The 17,532-nt window shown below is 44.4% G+C and overlaps 1 protein-coding gene across 1 annotated transcript in view; it reads left to right on the forward strand.

Annotated features, from left to right (window-relative positions):
* Positions 1-7,187: 7,187 nt before the first annotated feature.
* The window catches only part of PDIA5 (protein disulfide isomerase family A member 5), a 106,901-nt gene continuing 96,556 nt past the window's right edge, over positions 7,188-17,532 (forward strand). Inside the window, exon 1 of the mRNA XM_050899526.1 lies at positions 7,188-7,241. Coding sequence (XP_050755483.1) covers positions 7,200-7,241 — 42 coding nt within the window. The 5' untranslated portion in view covers positions 7,188-7,199. The remainder of the gene's footprint in view (positions 7,242-17,532) is intronic.

A 17,532-nucleotide genomic window follows, 5' to 3' on the forward strand; every position in this document is an offset into this window, starting at 1 on the left:
CAAATCTAATCAGATACCAAGTTGGATACTCAGAAACAGAGATATGAACATTTAGAGATAATGTAGGAAATTTTTCATTTAAGCAGTTTGCCCAATGTTATAGAGGTCACATTGCATTAATGATAAGACCATCTTTTTCCTTCCAGTTATCTCCTGCTTTTAATTATATATCTCCCAACTATTGCAACAAACAGGTTAGGCAATCTGTGGGAAAAAAAAATAATTATGTAGTTAAAAACTCCATCTCACAAACCATGTTCAAAGAGGCTAGTACAGTTTTTCAAGCATTCTTAATATAGCATCTCCTAACTTTTGAGTGAGTGACTTTGTTCCCTCTGAACAGAGTTTGTGTGTGTGTGATTTCCTAGGCTTTTTTAAAAAGCAAGCCAGACAAAAAAGATTTCCATTTTGCAGGTTATATTATATCTTTGACATCAGTAAAATTCAGCATTCCCATCCTGGTAGTTGAGACACCAGAGTTAACTCATAGAAATAGCAAATTGCCATCTGTAGATCAGAGTGTGTTGAGGCACATACTTACTGAGAGCAGAAATCTGGGAATCTAATGGCTCTGGGGGATAGTGTGCCTACAGCTTCTTCTGTCCCACTAGCTCCTGTCTTGTTACCTTAAGCTTCATCCACCAATTTTGAAAATTCAGTTGAGTTTTCCTCATTCAACCCATCATTCAGTCCTAGACTCTGTCCCCAATGTCCTCATGCAGTCACAGACTCCTCATCCACCCATGAGTTTTGCCCACCATCCCTAGCTGTATCTCTACACAGTTTCTCTTAGATCTGCCCTTCACACCGGTTCCTGGTCGTGTTTCCTTGCTCAGCCTGCTTTCCCACAGATTCACTCTAGTTGTCATCTGATCCTGGGGGTACCTCTCAGCCTATGTGCTCCCAAAAGGCCAAAAATGAAGTCAAAGCAAAGATGCTACTGTCCGAAATCCAAACCGTTACCTGCATGTGCAGAGATCCTGGCTTTGGCTGCATCTGGCCAGAGTCTCGGGCTGGCTCTTCTGCTCAGCATTTTCTCAAAGGCACAGGGAGGCGAGAGGAGGAGAGATGCCATCTGGAGCTCCCAATTACTCTTCTGGATCCCAGGCAACTGTGTTGTCTGGCTGTCCTGGGGCAATACTGCAATTCCAGAGACTTGGGATGAATCCCAGGAGAAGAGAAATATTTTTCAGCTTCAGCAAACATGTACCTGATAAGGTTTTTTGAGAAGGCAGGCATGAGGATACCCTTGATAATGAAGATACAGACAGAAATTCACCTGGCTGTCAGAGTTCTCTCCCAGTGTTGTTATAATGCTGCAAGGATTTCATTATTGTGTTACAGTACCTAGAGCCATGCAGAGGTATTGCTAAGTATCTTAAAAAATTGAATGTATTCTTAAAGGAAGATCTGGGAGAACAACCGAATCTTACTATGATGGTCCATTCTCGACACAGACCTTACCAGAGGGTTTCACAGTGGAACCTGTTTGCAAATCTCACTGTTTCACAAGCAGCAGCTGAGTAACCACCTGTCACTAGGCTTATGCATATTTCAAGAGGAGAAAATGAGAAAAATAATACTTTATAGAGTTATTAACAGTTGCCAGAGCCTCATGACAGGGCTTTGAAACAGAATTTAGGTCTCCTAACTCCTGTTCTTGGCCAGCAAAACAGTCTTGTGCTTACAAGACCCACCTTAAATGGTCTATTCATTGCTGCGGTGGAAGCAAGAGGCAAGACTGCATATTTCTCTGACACTGAGCTCCTTCCATTCCCATTGACTTCTCTAGGAGCTGAACTCCATACTCAAGGTAAGACCCAGATGCACACCAGACTCCTCCTTGTATAGAAAACCTAGACACATACAGCAGTTGCGAGCCATGGTGTTCTCTAAAGAAGTGCTGGCCTGGCTGACCGGAGGAGCTGGGACGCAGGGCATGCCATAAAGCACATCAAAAGGTAAATGTAGTTGCAGCCTCAGTCATGGCAATGTTGAGGTTGTGCTATGCAGACAACCAGCTTAAAAACCAGAAGCAAATCAGCTTCCTGCACAATCCATTTCATGGACTGTTCACTGTTGTTTTTTTCTCACTCTTCTCTACTTATGTTTTAGTGATGTCCACTACTGCTCTCCTCTGCCTTTCTTCCCTTGGCACTCTACCTTTTACCCTTTCTGATTTCTTCCTTTTATCTTCAGTACTTTTTCTTCCTGCCTCCTTTGTTTTCCCATTGTTTCTCAGCTGTTTTTCCTCCTTCCTTTACTGACTTTTCTCCCTGACAGCTGGGGATTGAGCCAAAGCCTGCTGAAGTCAATCCATTACCTTCAAAGAGTTTAGGATCAAGGTCTTATTCCCGCTTGCTTCCCTGCTTCTTCTACAATCTCTTTTCCCATGCAGCATTCTCCATGGTGTTTCCCTACTAAAAGATGGGTTACTGCAATATGCAGGGAAGGAAGGAGGTTTAGAGAGAGAAAATCCTAAGGACCTAGTAAATTTCTTGCTGAATTGCTAAATTGCTGCTCTGACTGCACAATTGCAGAAAGCCAAGGGATTTGATCATAAGGTTGAGGGGCTTTTATGGTAGCTTCATCACAGTGCAGCTTTTTTCATATGGCTGTGAGTAGTGGTCCTTGCAAAGACAAGGTCTTTCACGAAGAAAATCCCTCTCATTAAACTTTGCCGTATTGCATGTAGTAGCTAGTGACTGCATAGTCATACACATAATTGTGGCTGCTGATCTTGAGCTCAAACAGGCAGTACTTAATCGCACAAACTAATTCCAGGAAAACTGAAAAATGGAGAAAAAACCATACTGACAGGATATTTACTAATATTATATAAAATCTTATAAATCCACACAAAGCACCTGTTTAATATATGCCATGTATATGTGTGCACACATGTGTGTGTATACACATGTGTAAAAAAGTAGATATAAAATTATCTATCTACATATGGAGAGGGAAAAGTACTGAATATGTATATGTTGGATGTATTGGATATATTCTCATAGGATAGATATACAAAAAATACTTTATTAGAACATTGTCTGCAGCAAATATATGCTGATGGTTGAATGCTAATACATTTTTGGATATAATATGGAGACAGCTGCTCAGCTACTGTGGATGGATACAGCTCCATTGAAGACTGAGGCCAGTAGCGCAAACACTCTTTTACACTGAATGGTATTTTGATCGTATATTTGTAGTCCTATCTTTATATTCAGTCCTTCATATGGATATTTCGTGTACCCAGACCAGAGGCATAATAACTCTACTCGCAGGAGAAGCCCCATCTACTTCTCTGTTGCCAGCTGTTAGTGTGAGGCTACCCCTGAACAGCATGTCAGAATCAGTCTCGATATGTGAACTCGCATGTTAAAGCCAAACATTTTGCCAGCAGAAGAGAGACCTATATTGTTCTAAAATAACCAGCTGAGCCCCTGTTACTAGGGTACGTAGGTGCCATCACAATCCAAGGGGTGTTAGCTAAACTCCATTAATGCACCTATTTCTGGTTTACAGGTGGAGACGTCAGCCCCTGCTAGATCATATGACATGTAAATCCTCATGCAGGAAACCTGTGGTTGGGCTATATATTGAATTCAGATTCAGATCTCAGTTTTCTTCACAAGCTCATTGCTTGATGCTTTCCTGATGTTACAGTAAAAGTAAAACAGCCTGCAAATATTTTATAAAGCTTCTGCAAATCACTGGAAAACTGTCTTGACCGCAGTACTTCAGAAACGCGCAGTAGTGCTGCAGTCAGTGCACAACAGCGAGACTCCAATGGTGGTTTTAATCTTGTTTAAACTATTCTCTCAGCAGGTAACTGAGAGACATATATTATCTACTACCTGCCAGCAAGGTGCCCATACTGTAGGAGGTTTTTATGGTACTCAGGAACACATTATATCCAGCTTTGGAGATTTGGTGAAAGAAATGACAGTGTTCTTAACAGTAGGGCCACTTAAATGTAAAGGGGCATGCAGACCTCAGACTTAAAGAAAGCTATAAAAACTGTAATGGAAAATTTCTAGGAAGAAATAGTTGGAAAATATCTGTACTCAACTTTTAACTGACTCCTGCAGTACCTACTGTTTTTTCCCTGTCATATATAAAGAACATCTGTGTCCCTGTGGTCCAAAAATATTTTTATTCTAGAATGAAGGAAACAACAACAGTAAAGTACAAAAGTAAAATTCCCATGAAAGCACACAGTATGTGTGTATTTCTTCTTTGTACTGCGCAAGGTCTGTACAAAAAGTCCACAGTCCTTCTAGACCTCAGAAATGTAAAGGGGTATGATGCAGAAAATGGAGGCACTGAGTTATATGGCTGTGTACAGCATCCTTGCAGAGCACTGAGATAAAAGCATTCAGACTAAACTCCGTTCTGACTTGCCTCCGTGCCGTTCTCATTGACTGCAGCAAGTGAACCAGGTGAAAAGCTCAGATATGTCACAGCTGAATAACGGAGAGCAGTCCCTTGAGACTCATGATGTATTTCCGTCATTAACAAAATAGTGTTAAAAAGAGTTCATGCAAAAGTACGAAACTGGAATGTTTGACCTAAGAAACAATCCTTTATGTAACAGCTGCACCTTTGTATCCCTAACTTTGGTGTGCTAATGATCTTCCATGGAACTTGTTAGTAGATGTTTATGGATATGCTGCATCTGCAGCCCTGCTATCAGGTGCTGAGGAGGCAGCAGGAGTGGAAAGCTGCCTTCAGGCTCTCCTCTCTGACAGACATCTGCTGGAGAAAAGCAATGTACAGCTGTGCCTCTTCTCTGAGACCACTCCCATGTAAAGTCCTACAGGGGCTGGTCCTGTCTCTTTTCCTTTTCATCATGTGCTGAAGAGCTGTAGGAAAGGTCATCAGGAGCCGAGGGCTACGATACCATCAATCTGTTGATGGCAACCAGCTCATATGTCTCTTTTCAGCTGATGCAGTCAGTGCCATGACACAGATGTCACAAAACTTACAGGAGATAAGCCCACAGATCAAAATCCGTTGGCTGAAGCTGAACTAAAGAAGGAAGAGATGTTGCTGGAAGGAAGGAGGAGAACTCGATGTAGTTAAGGCAGTGAGCGAAGCCTGCTTTCATTTTGGGCAAATGCTATGTAGTTTGGGGTCCCAGTGTAGACCATGTTGCCCCTGGGTTCAGTATGGCTTGCAAGGTGCTTGTATCTTTTTCTGTCTGCTTTGCTGTCATTTTTTGTGGTAAAGGTGACTCGTTTTTACCTTTTGTGAGAGGCTGCCAGAGACTTGTTCAGGTTAAAAAGAGAACAAAGAATAAAGCTTGTCAAGTAAAGCAGCAACATATAGGAAATGTGGAAGGTGTAATTCCTTACAGACATACTTACTGTCAGTCCAGTTTTGTATTTTATTCCTGGTAAAAGAGGTGTTTGAATATAGATAGACAAGTAAGGATTAGCAGACCCAGCGCAGACTTTGGAAATTAACATGATCTGAAACTGTCTGGTTTTATAGCCTTGGGCAAATCATATAATCTCTCTGCTACTGTTTTCTGATCTATAATCCAAGGCAGTAATTCTTTCTCGCTTCTCAGTGGTGAATTAATGAATGCTTTCACAGTGTTCTGTGGTGCCATATACAAATACTACAATTACAGAGAAGCAAGCAGCATATGATATTAATGCCAAACAGATACAGGGTAAAACTTGGGATGCTGGATAGCGGCGCACTCAGATACAACTGTAATGAGTTCATTAGTAATGCACGACTGGATTGATTAAGTAGTTGCCACTGTGTAAAGCCTTGTCTAGAGCTGATACTTGATATATTATTTTGACCCGAGACAGATGCTCAATGATCTTGTCTCTTAAGTTTTGGCAATGCCTGTCATGTCAATACAAATTATCAAGCTGAACTGAAAGAAAGAAGCTGTAGTTGTCACATGGATACCCTTTTTATATTCTTCTGTATATAAGAATTGCAGCTTCCCAAACTGGATTTTTTACATAACCTTTCAGAAGCACAGTTTGAAATAGCTTGTCTTCTTTTTTTCTTTCTTCTTTTTTTCTTCCTTCCTGAGAATGTTTCCTCTTGCCATCGTGATAAAAATGTACTCCTGTGACAAAACCACCATGTACCAGGATTTTATCCTTTCCTATCACAATGGCAGCACATCCTGTATGGTGATGACACAGCACAGAAATTCCACCACATTGAGGTTACTTTTGCATTGCCTGATACTGGTAACTGTGATGTGAAGTGTCAGAAGATATAACAGTTTTCTACACAAAAGAGTCACAGGAGGATTCAAACAGTCTTTGAGGACCTGGATATCCAACTGAGATTAGAGGTCTGGATGAGTCAGGATAGTTGTGTGCAGAAGCCTTTCAGCTCTAGGCTGGGGATCTGAAGGTGAACAGCATCTGGAAGAGGTTACCTGTTCCTGGAGGTTTTGGTAGCTTATTTGAAATGGGCTTCAATTGGGGATCCGGAGCCTTTTGCTAGCAGGCTGATTATTACAGATTGGGAAGCTGGCAGCAGCGGTGGTGGTGACTAGTGCAGCGTGCCCCTCCATCCATCCCAGTGCAGTCAGTAAGGACTGCAGGTGAGAAGTGGCAGTGCAGATAGCATATACTTTAGGGGTACAGATATTTGACACAAAGGATGTTTTGTTTTGGGTCCTTCCACTGTAGAGTGAAAAGATTCCTACCTTTTCCTTCCCTTCCCTAAGTCTCTCTCCAGCTGTGCATCCTTCCTCATCCCAAACTCCTTCTGACAGCTCCTGGGCTGTGCCTCGTGTACATTCACTGGCATTTTAGAGTGAGCTAAGGATTGCTAACCCCATTTTAAGGCAGGCTAACCGAGGCCTTCTGCAAATGGGAAGCGAGGCATAGCACTGTGAAATGATTTGCTAAAGGTTATCCAGCTGTGACTGAGAAAAGCGTGCTCTGGTTCTGCCGCAAAAGATGCCACAAAAGTGTAAATGTTAATAGTAATAACTTTCTCTACGTGTGTTTCTACTTTGCAAAATTACATCTCCACCAGGGGACTTGTTAACGTCAACGGCATTCAGTTTTCATGATCACCGCTTGAAGTGATCAGTCAGCTGTATGGATCTACAAATTGCTCCCTTGCAGCCAGCCTCTTAGTCTAATGCTCAGGCGACAGTCAGCTGCAAGGATCAGACTCAAAAAGATGCCTTTGATTTTCCTTTGATGTTTCTGAGCCAAGGAACAATTTCACACGGCCACTGGGCGGTAGGTGAAGATCCCTTCTGTTCGTGGGAAGCCAATTATAACGCGGCTGACCTGCTTTGACCTTAAGATTACTGGCAGGACATCTGGGATGTCCTTGTGAGGCGGAGCTGGCTCACTGAATGTGCCTAACTAGGGGCACAGACCGATTGTTCGTCTGGATGCAGCAATCATTCAAATAGCGTGATTCTAATGGAGGTTGCACAAATTGATCCTGGTCAGACTCAGTGTATTTATTTGCTTGCCCTTTGGCATCATTGCCAACACGTGAGGATAAAGCAGGGTTCTCCTTTAGGATTTAATGATAACAAGTGGGAACAACTTACAAGGAGAACAGGTCCTAGTTTCTAAGCCTCTCTTCCAGTTAACTCTCTCTCCCCTTTCCTTATTTTTTGTTCCCTTATTCACTTCTTATGCCAGATCTAAGACCGGCAGAAGCTTTTAAAGACCCTGACAAAAAAGCATCCAGAACAAGGTTGTTTGCCAGAAGGCTCTCTAGAGCAAGGTACACACTGGGAGAGAGGTGGAGACACAAAAAACTAATCCTAGAGGGGCGGCCAGCGGGACATTAGGGAAGAAGAGCTGGAACTTTTTTCTTTTTAATCTCTGTTGAAACAAATTGGCCGGAGATTGCTTTTGAATTGTGATTGCTGGCAGTAGTTTGGCGGGGTTTGTTGTTCTTTTGCCATGCGCCGGGTCCCTGGGGAGCTGCACGCACTCTCCGGGGCGATGCTCATCGCCCCCCGACCGGCGCCGCGGGGCGGACTACAAGCCCCGTCATGCCGCCACGCGGGCGGGCGGTAGCGGCGGAGCGCGCCTGCGCCGCCAGACGTGGCAGCAGCCCGCAGCGGCGGCGGCGGGTCCGGAGCGGGTCCGGCTCGGCGGCGGCGATGGCTGTGCCGGGGCAGGGCGCGGGGGCTGCGCGGCGTCGCGGGCGGCTCCCGCTGCTGCTGCTCGGCCTGGCGGTGAGTGGCGGCGGCCGCGCCCCGGGGCGGCGGGGGGCGGGCGCGGGGTGTCCCCCTTCCCCGGGCCGGGGCGGGGGCGCTCGGCGCGGCGCGGCCGGCGGAGTTGGGCGAAAGTTGGGAGCGGGACGGGCCCCTCGGGCTGCGCGCGGCGGCTGCCCCCGCCGCCCGCACCCGCCGCCGCCCCGGGCGGGCTCGGCAAGGCACGGCACGGCACAGCCCGGCATGGCTGGGCTCCGGCAGCTCTCCTCCCGGGTGTTTCCCCAGCCCTCAGCCCGTGTGCTGCTTTCCTGCTTCCCTCCCTCCCTTTCTCTCTGTCTCTCAAAAAAACACCCAGAGAAGACCCACCCCGGCGCGCGGCGTCGTCTCCCCGAGCGGCTGCGGGCTGCAGCCCCCGGCCGGCCCCGGCCCTGGCCCCGGCCCCGGCCCGGGGGCTCCGATCGGCGGGCGCTGCGTTCGTAAGTTTCGTGCGAAAATCGGTGCCGCGGCGGCAGAGGGTTTCCCTCGGCGGTGGCTCTGCCGCAGCAAAGCTGGCCTCGCTCGGCTTTGTGCACCTGTGCGCGGGCACGGGCGGCCGTGGGCAGTCCTGCCGCCCGTGGGCAGTCCTGCCGCCCCTGCCTGTGCGTCCCTCAAATGTGGCGCTCTCCATCTTAGTGCATTCTGGAGGATCTGGGTATGTTTCATTGAAATTACACTAAGTAGAACACTCCTTACCTCAGGGAGACTCCTAGACTTGCAGAAATATTTTAAAGTCTGATTTTTCTTTTTTTGTCCACAGAATTTAGCATAAATAGCTCAAAAGATTGGCGAAGGCATGCATTAAAGCACTCCTTTATTTACTTTATTGGCATGAACTACAGTTCTGCCTTCTGCCTGGACAAATAGAGTTAATAATTAATGAAAAATTACATTAATTTTTTTACGCACGCATGATCTGAAATGTATTTGGAAATGCATGACCTAGGAGTGCTCATCTAATTCATACAAATCAAGTATGAAATTTCTAATTGCCCTATGCTTATTCTGCACTAATATTAGAGTTACCATTGTGGGACAGAAAGCATTGGCCCTGTCTGATGTCGCCTTTTGCCCCTGGCAGGGGCCTAGCTATAAGCTCATTCAGGAGGAGGGAAAAGAAATGCTGTGCATCCTGCACAATTTTTGTTTTGTTCTAAGCTTGGTCTAGAAGCACAGACCTCTGCTGTCTGCAGTTTATTTATTGATTTCAAGTGAAACTGAGGTCAGGCTGAACTCTTCCTAAAATGTTGGAGAGGTCTTAGTGTGGCTTTTTTTTCCCTGTGGCTCATCTTTAATATACGCAGTACTTTTCTCTGATACTTGTGGCAGTGTATTCCTCGGGTTAAGTATATACTGTGGACCAAGTGGAGTTACAAGTGGACTGAATTTTCCCTTCATTTAAAATACCACAAATAACTCCATGCGTTTAGTTATTTCCTTCTATATCCAGTGTGACTGTCAGACCTTATCTTACTGTAACATTCATTTTATGTTAATGTAAATATTTTGCTGTGATTTCTTTTTGTAGATTAAAAGATATTTTTTCCCAGATTTCTTCATGTGAATCTGTTGTTCCTAACTATTCTAGTTGCCCTTCTTTGGACCTTTTGTATTGCAGAGCTGGTGTCTTTGAGATGAGCAGAGTGGGCCTGCCGTTGTCAGTGAAATTATATGAAGCCATTATAATTTATCCACATTATTCTCTCTTACCCTTCTTAATTTGTCCCAGCATTTTATTTGGTGTGTGATGCTGCATGCTGAGCAGATGTCTTCATTGAGCTGTTGATTCAGCTAATTCTTTCCCCTTTGCTGTGTACAAGTAGTTTAAATTATTTCTTCCAATTTGCATTATCTTGCACTTGAAGGTGCGATTTTTCATCTTGAAATATGTAACTTGCTGTATGCCAGGATTAAAAAACTAGCCTACAGCTGTGACATTGCAAAACCTGCTTTTAAATTTTTCTTGAGTCAATGTTTGCAAAGTCAGTGAGGCTGTTGAATTGGGACGTTCTCAGTGTGTAAAGTTAAAGCGAAGGTAATGCCAGCTGCTTGGTAGGACAGAGGTTAATGAGAACGTTGTCTTTCCTTCCAGCCCGTTGTTTTTTATGTACCCAAATGTGATTTTTTTTTCTTTTCTTTTTTTTTCCCCTCTGGAAATGCTGAGTGCTTGCAGTGCACCTAGGACAGCAGCTAGAGTCGTGCATGCATAGCACTCCTGAAAAATAGGGCTCATTTTTAAAGTAGGACCCAAAATTGGAGGTGGCTTCCGAGAATTGAAATCCTTATCTCTGTAAGACTTCCTGCATTTGTAGAAGGAGAACTACAAAGCTGGATGAAGAAAACACTTCAGTATCTTCTAATGTTAAGTTGTTATCTTCTGCATCACTGTGAATGTGTGACACACACGTGAGGAAGATACTGCAGTGATTTCTGCCTGCTGTAAAGTTTTATTTCTTGAATGAGTCAGAGAGTCGTAGGGAAGTTGTGGTTTAACTTCAGAGATACTTCCCTATTTGGTATGTCAAGTGGTTGACTATATTTCACGCTCAAAGGACTGAATTTACTGTTAAAAAGCATTGGGAAGGAGTTTCACACCGAGGTGGATTTGCATTTCCTCTGATGTATCGGGTACTGTTCTTTCCCTAGCAGAGGCCAGCCACTGCTTCCAACAGGATTACGCATCTGGGATCCGTTTGCTTTGCAGACACTGATGAATGTTATCTCAGGCCAATGTGGCAAAGGTCAGTTTGTCTTCTGGGTGTTGGCTTAATGACAGAGAAACTAAGTCAAGAGAGTCTGACTGACTTACAGCCATTGGGAAGCAAGCTTCTTGACCTGGTGCCATTCAAACCTCGTGCCTTCAAAGAAAGGCTTGAAAGGAACATTTCAGGCTTCCAGCTCCTCAAGTCCCAGTAACGTCACGGGGATGCACCGGTGAGCACTGACACGGACTATTGAATCCAGGCCTGTGGGGAAGGCTTGGACGTGGCTCACTCTTTGTGTTGCAGGTAGCCCTGCAGCATGGCAGCAGTGGCTTTGCCTCCGGTGAGTTTGCAGGCAGGGTGCGAGCGCTGCTTCTCCTCTGCAGTGCTCAGGTGCTGTTTCCCATGGTGGTATTTGGGCTTGAATTCGGGAGTGCCTCTTTGTATCCGGTTACTGTTTGTACTACAGGAGCTGCTTTGGGAAGTGTTTGGCTGCAGTCAGAGGAAGGGTATTGCAGAGACAAATCCCTTACTTGCTGTCCTGCTGCCCCATTCCTACTTTGTCTCTTCCCTCTTCAAAATAAGGATTTGTAAAACTTGTGATGTGGGCTGTGCTCTGTCTCCTCAGATGCCCTTCTGTTGTGGTTTGACCCCAGCTGGCAACTAAGCACCACACAGCCGCTTGCTCACTCCCCTCACAGTGGGATGAGGGAGAGAATCAGAAGGGTAAAAGTGAGAAAACTTCTGGGTTGAGATAAAGACAGTTTAATAGGCAAAGCAAAAGCCGTGCGCGCAAGCAAAGCAAAACAAGGAATTCATTCACTACTTCCCATCGGCAGGCAGGTGTTCAGCCATCTCCAGGAAAGCAGGGCTCCATCATGCGTAACGGTTCCTTGGGAAGACAAATGCCATCGCTCTGAACGTCCCCCCCTTCCTCCTTCTTCCCCCAGCTTGATATGCTGAGCATGATGTCATATGGTATGGAACATCCTTTTGGTCGGTTGGGGTCAGCTGTCCCAGCTGTGTCCCCTCCCAACTTCTTGTGCACTCCCAGCCTACTCGCTGGCAGGGCAGTGTGAGGAGCAGAAAAGGCCTTGACTCTGTGTAAGCACTGCTCAGCAATGAGGAAAACATCCCTGTGTTATCAACACTGTTTTCAGCACAAATCCAAAACGTAGCCCCATACTAGCTTCTATGAAGAAAATTAACTCTATCCCAGCCAAAACCAGCACACTTTCCGAACTCAAACCTTGGCTTTCAGGACTGGTTTTGTTACTCAACTCCATATCTTATGGAGTGATGTTTTGAATCCATTGGCTTTGGTGCCAAAGCACCTGTTTACTTCAGAGGGCCTGGGACGTTACCACAAGTGTGGTGTGGTAGTCAGAAGTGGTGTTTCTGTGGAGGGGTGTGTTCACAATGTCATGAGCAATTGGTGATGGAAGAGGTGCTTGTTTTGTTGACCATTTCTCTTGCTTTTTGGTGATGCAGTTCCTTGAGTTCCTTCATTTCAGTAAAATGGAGGTAATGAGACACCTTCCTTCAGAGTTGTGTTTGGACATCTGTGAATGGAAAAACTCAAGGCAATTTGCAACCAGAATCACAAACTAGCATTGCCTCAAATTTCTTGGTGCGGACAGGGTCACTTTGGAAGTAAGTTATGGTTTACCTTGATCCTGCCACCATTTTAAGCTTGTGAATGGCAAAAATTTGTGATAGCAAAGTAGGTCTTAAGTTTTGGCACTCTACTAGCTGGTAGCATTGGAGGGCACTGTGATTTGCACGCTTGCAGAACTCTGGTAACAAAGGTAATCTCATTTGTGGCTGCCTTGATGATGTCCTGTCTGTTGTCTTTGGGTTTATAGTCATATGGCATATTTGCTGGGTGACTGCAAATAGACTCTTTCTCTCCCCCTCCTCACTTCTCAGGAGATGGCACACCATGAGCATGTGGTTGCGTGCTGCTCTGGGATCAGCTGCATGCCGGCTTGCTCTGATGCTGCCTCCCTTTTGCCTCTTGCAGATCGCTTCCTTTCTGTGAGAATCTTATTCCAACTATTTAAATTAAGCTTCATCTCCTATCACCTGGCAGAAAAATGCGAGGATTAATTAGTTAATATTTGTGCAGTGCTTTGAAGATAAGTGCCATATAAAGTGCTAAGGATTTTCAGGTGTTGTTTTTTGCCCTCTCTTCTTTCTAAGTTCCATTAACAGTGTTTTTGTTTTTTGCCCTCTCTTCTTTCTGAGTTCCATTAATAGTGTTTTTGTCGTCTTTTTATAGCATGTCCTATGTGCTTCTTGAGTACGTGATCCCTCTTTAAACTTTTTCAAAACCCAATTTTTAGTGGGGGGATTATGTGGCATATGCTTTGCTCATGCCCTTAGCTTCTGAAGTCATCAAAATGTGGTTGTTCAGAAGTGGTATCTGAAACATTATTTCATCAACAGCCTGTTTAGTGTATATTGCACCAATGCCTGGCTTGAAGAGAGAGCGAGCTTTGCATTCGTAAGGAGAAAGTTCCTTGTCAGCCTTAGTAATTGACCCTATTACATTCAGTTGTTAATTAGTAAATAGTTGCACAGATTTTCCTTCACTAAGCATTTGAAAACCAGTGATAAACCATACAATTAATTGGCTACACAGAGCCCTTAAGAACAACCTTTAGTATAGACTATTATGCCTGTATCTTATGTTCCTTAAAACCCAGTGTTTAAGAACAATATGAACAGTAGAGTCTAGTCAAATCTTGACGTCTCCATGGTATTTTTTGCTATCTTCTATATTTGGAAAGTGAACATAGCAAGCACCATGTTAAATGGAATGCCTTATTTGTAGCATTCTTCAGCCTAAGTTAAAGAATACCAAGACGTTCTGTGTCAGGATTTTAATTTGCCTTCCTTTGTGAACAAAAGAAGATATGACACTTGCCTCTTGCAGGTATGACCCACCACAATAAAATGTCAGCAGTGCTTGGGTTTTTTTATTCCTTGAATGGCCTGAGGTGAGAGTTAATTGATCTGGATTATATACAGAGTAAGAATGCGTTCTTCCACGGAGCTCGTGGGAAATGAACAAAAATCAAGAAGTGTCCAGTGGGAGTGTCTGCAAATGTAAATTTCTTGGGCAAAACCATGTTTTTTCTAATGCTGTCAGTCTTCCGATGCAGAAGTTATTGATCTTCCGGTGTGTCCGCTGGAGCGCTCCTCACCTGGCCATCCCGCGCTGCTGTAGGCCTGGGAGTCGTCACTCCCCACTGAGCCCATAGATGGCTTTTCGGATCGGTCGCAGATAAGCTGCTGCAGGCTCTGTGCTGGGGGTCCTCAGTAGGTTGCAGTTTGGGTACCCCTGCAGATGTGGTTGGGAGAAGATGGTTTTGCGGTCCCAGCGGGATTGCAGGGGCTACTGCAGGGGCTACTTCAGTTGTGACCCCTGAAGTCTGAGACCCCTGAATTCTTAGCAGGCTTCCTTGAGGTACCTTTGGGTAACAGACTTAACCCATCTCCCCTCATCTGATTGATTAAAATGTTTCTACAGCTATTTTGGATATTAATCATGAATGAAAACAAGGGACTGTCCTACTTATCACTATCTATCTTAGAAGGCATTTGTTATAAATGGCTCAGTGATCAAAGCAGCACAACCCTGAATGTAAATAGCAGCAGAGGGAGGGCTTGTGAGTGAAAAGCAAGCAATTATTGCACAAGGTCAAGAGTGGTTTGTATGATGAACAAGGAAGATAAAACATCTGCAGTCAAACTGTGATTCTTGTAAACAAGGGGGCTTTGGATTTGAACATCTTGTATTTTTAAGCGAGAACAAATTGGGGGGGGAGGGAGCAACAGATCTGTTTCTCTCTTGCACTTGCCTGGAGATGACTTAGACCTGGTATTTTCAGTACATGCACGCTGCCTGCACCCCAGGACCTGGCTGTGCCACCGGCTTATCTGCAGGTTTACAAACCTCCTCCACTGCAGTACAGAGATGTTCCTTCAAATCCACCTTCTGAAGTTAGTGCGTGCTCCACCACAGGGTTCGTTTTGGGAACTGAGTAGGAAAGGGAAGGTGAGATCCGGTCTTGTTCTTGGGATTTCTTGCCTGTTCCCTCTTCCCTGCCCCCCATTTTAATGTAGCTGAGGAGACCCCTGTTTAGAATGTGAACTACTCCCCTCCTAAAGAAATTAATTATGAAATTAAATTCAGGCATCTCCATTACTGATTGGAATTTTGAGGCAGATTTGCTCTTCAGCTAGATTCCCATAAAATGCCTTGTCAGACACAGTCTGTTTCATACGTACAGGGTTGCTCATTGATGATATTTACAGTGGGTTGAATGCTCTTGTCCCAAAATGAGAATGACATCAGTGGGCGGTTAAGCTAAGGCAGAAATCAAAGTCAATGTCTTGCTGAAAAATGGGCTTTTGAAATTGTGGTTGAGTGTAAGACTGCGTCCCTGCCAAGCAGCAGTTGTGCTAGAATCAGCGCTGTTCGCGTCAGCCCCAGCTATTCTTGATGAATAGTGTGCAAATTGTCTACCTAATTATACATGTAAGCGTTAGTGTGCGCATAAAAATTGTATGTTGACATATGGATTCAGGCATCTAAGCACTGTTTCAGCCGCATATCCATTTATATTTTTTATGCATAATTTGTGGCCAGGAAAATACATTTTTTCATGCTCTTGAGCTGGGAATAGGAGAAATAGGAAATAATTTTTCTGTCCAGTGTACAATGCTACTCCTCTGATAGTTCTTCCGTATTTAATTTTGATTTGTATTTTCATGTTTTTAAAACTATATGTTTTCATTGCCCTTGATTTAAAATAAATAAATAAAAGAATTATTCTCCAGACATGCTGCTTATCCTTAGCAAAAGGTCATGCTGTCACGAAGCTTTTGTGGGGAGCAACTCATAAATTGAACTGGGTTCTGTGGGAACAGCAGTTACGCATTTATCACATTTAATTTGAATAATAAATGTAAAATATGAAAATACGTTCTTGGGGCTGCTTGAAAGATATTCCTTTTTTTCATTCTGAAATGAGATTCAGAGAAAAGAGAAAACTTGAGAAATAAACTCTGCTTTCTCAGATCCTTGATGATTTTGAGAAAACACGGCCTGAGGGATGACCATATTTTTCAACAGTGTCAGTCCTGGGAAGTATGATTAGCAAATAGTTGTTTGCCTGTAACTCTTTGCCTCTGGGTTTCTGAAAGCTCAGATGTTTCTTGGGTACCAGTTCTAAGGGGGTGGGCCTGTGGAGTGTTCACTGCTCTTTAACACTTGCATATATTCGGCAGCTGTGCAAGGAATTGCGGGGGGGGGGGGGGGGGGGGCGGGAAGGAACATTAAACCTTTTTGACTGATCAGACTTCTTCCACCTAGCTTGCAAGATTATATATTTAAATAAATACTTTGATTTGAAGAGCAGAGGCAGAGCTAGAGCACATGTGGTTTTGTACCTTGTACTTGAATAGCAGTGTCTCTCAGCAGTTTTGAATTGACTGTCTTGAGGATTTGGGTTCACTTATGTTTTACTTGAGAATCCTTCATGCATCTTAGATCAGACACTACAATCACATGACTGATGTGCAACCTACGCCATAAAAAATTCTGTGAAAATAAATTCAGATTGAGATCTTGAGCTGGGGAAAATCTGCAGACTAGAAGTGCTACCAGATTTGCATTTCTTAGTCTGCTGCATGTAGTCTGCCTTTTTCTGAAGGTCTCCACCAAAGTTTCCTGCATCCGAAGACACCAGGTGACTGTTGTGTTGGTTCCAGCTCACCGAGCCAGCCATGGATGAGGACCCGTTATGTTAGGCACTGTGCAAACACAACATGAAATAAAATAGACCTTCCCTCAGTTTCATTGTAATTTCTTGTCAGCATAACTGTCACAGGGCAGGAGTGGCACAGATATTGCACGTGTTGGTCCTAATATGCCTTCTACTTTAACCAGTACCAAGGTAGGCAGCTTCTTGAGAAAAATGTTTGGAGTGTTTCTTAACTTTTCAGCGGTGGTTGTGAATAGATTTTAAAGCTTTAGGATGCTCAAGTGACAAGAGAGTTTAGCTTATTTCTTATTTATAGAGTTCCATATGTGTGAATGTATCACTTCCTGACGCATATGAAAAGAGCCTTCCTGCCCAGGAGGGACTGTCAACCTTCCTGACCTCTTCTTTTTTTAATATGAGCTCATGTCCTCTTGTGCCCTGGATTTAAACAAGAAGCAGCATGCTTGATCGGGCAGTGCCTGGCTGATGAGCTCTCCTGCAAAATGTCTGGAGTAAATCTACCTGAGTCATATCTCACAATTAAAGTCATGTAGCACAGTACATGCAAATGAGCCTCATCTTTGCTGCTGCTTTGCCTGTGGGCTGTGCAGGAATATGAGCCTGGTTTGCTGTGAAGAAGAGTGTGTAACTGCTTCCATAGAATTCTCTTTTCCTATCCTCTTAATTTCATGCTGTTGCCAGAACTAGTGGCCGTAGCCCTGGTGAGGCCATAGCTGCTGCTACGGTCATCACAGCGTTGGCTCTGGAGCAGGGCAAAGCAGCCCCATGGCTGGGACTGGCATGGGGTGAAAATGACTGCTTGGCATCGCTTGCCTTC

The sequence above is a fragment of the Gymnogyps californianus genome, chromosome 7, assembly GCF_018139145.2.
Source record: "Gymnogyps californianus isolate 813 chromosome 7, ASM1813914v2, whole genome shotgun sequence".
Lineage (NCBI taxonomy): Eukaryota > Metazoa > Chordata > Aves > Accipitriformes > Cathartidae > Gymnogyps > Gymnogyps californianus.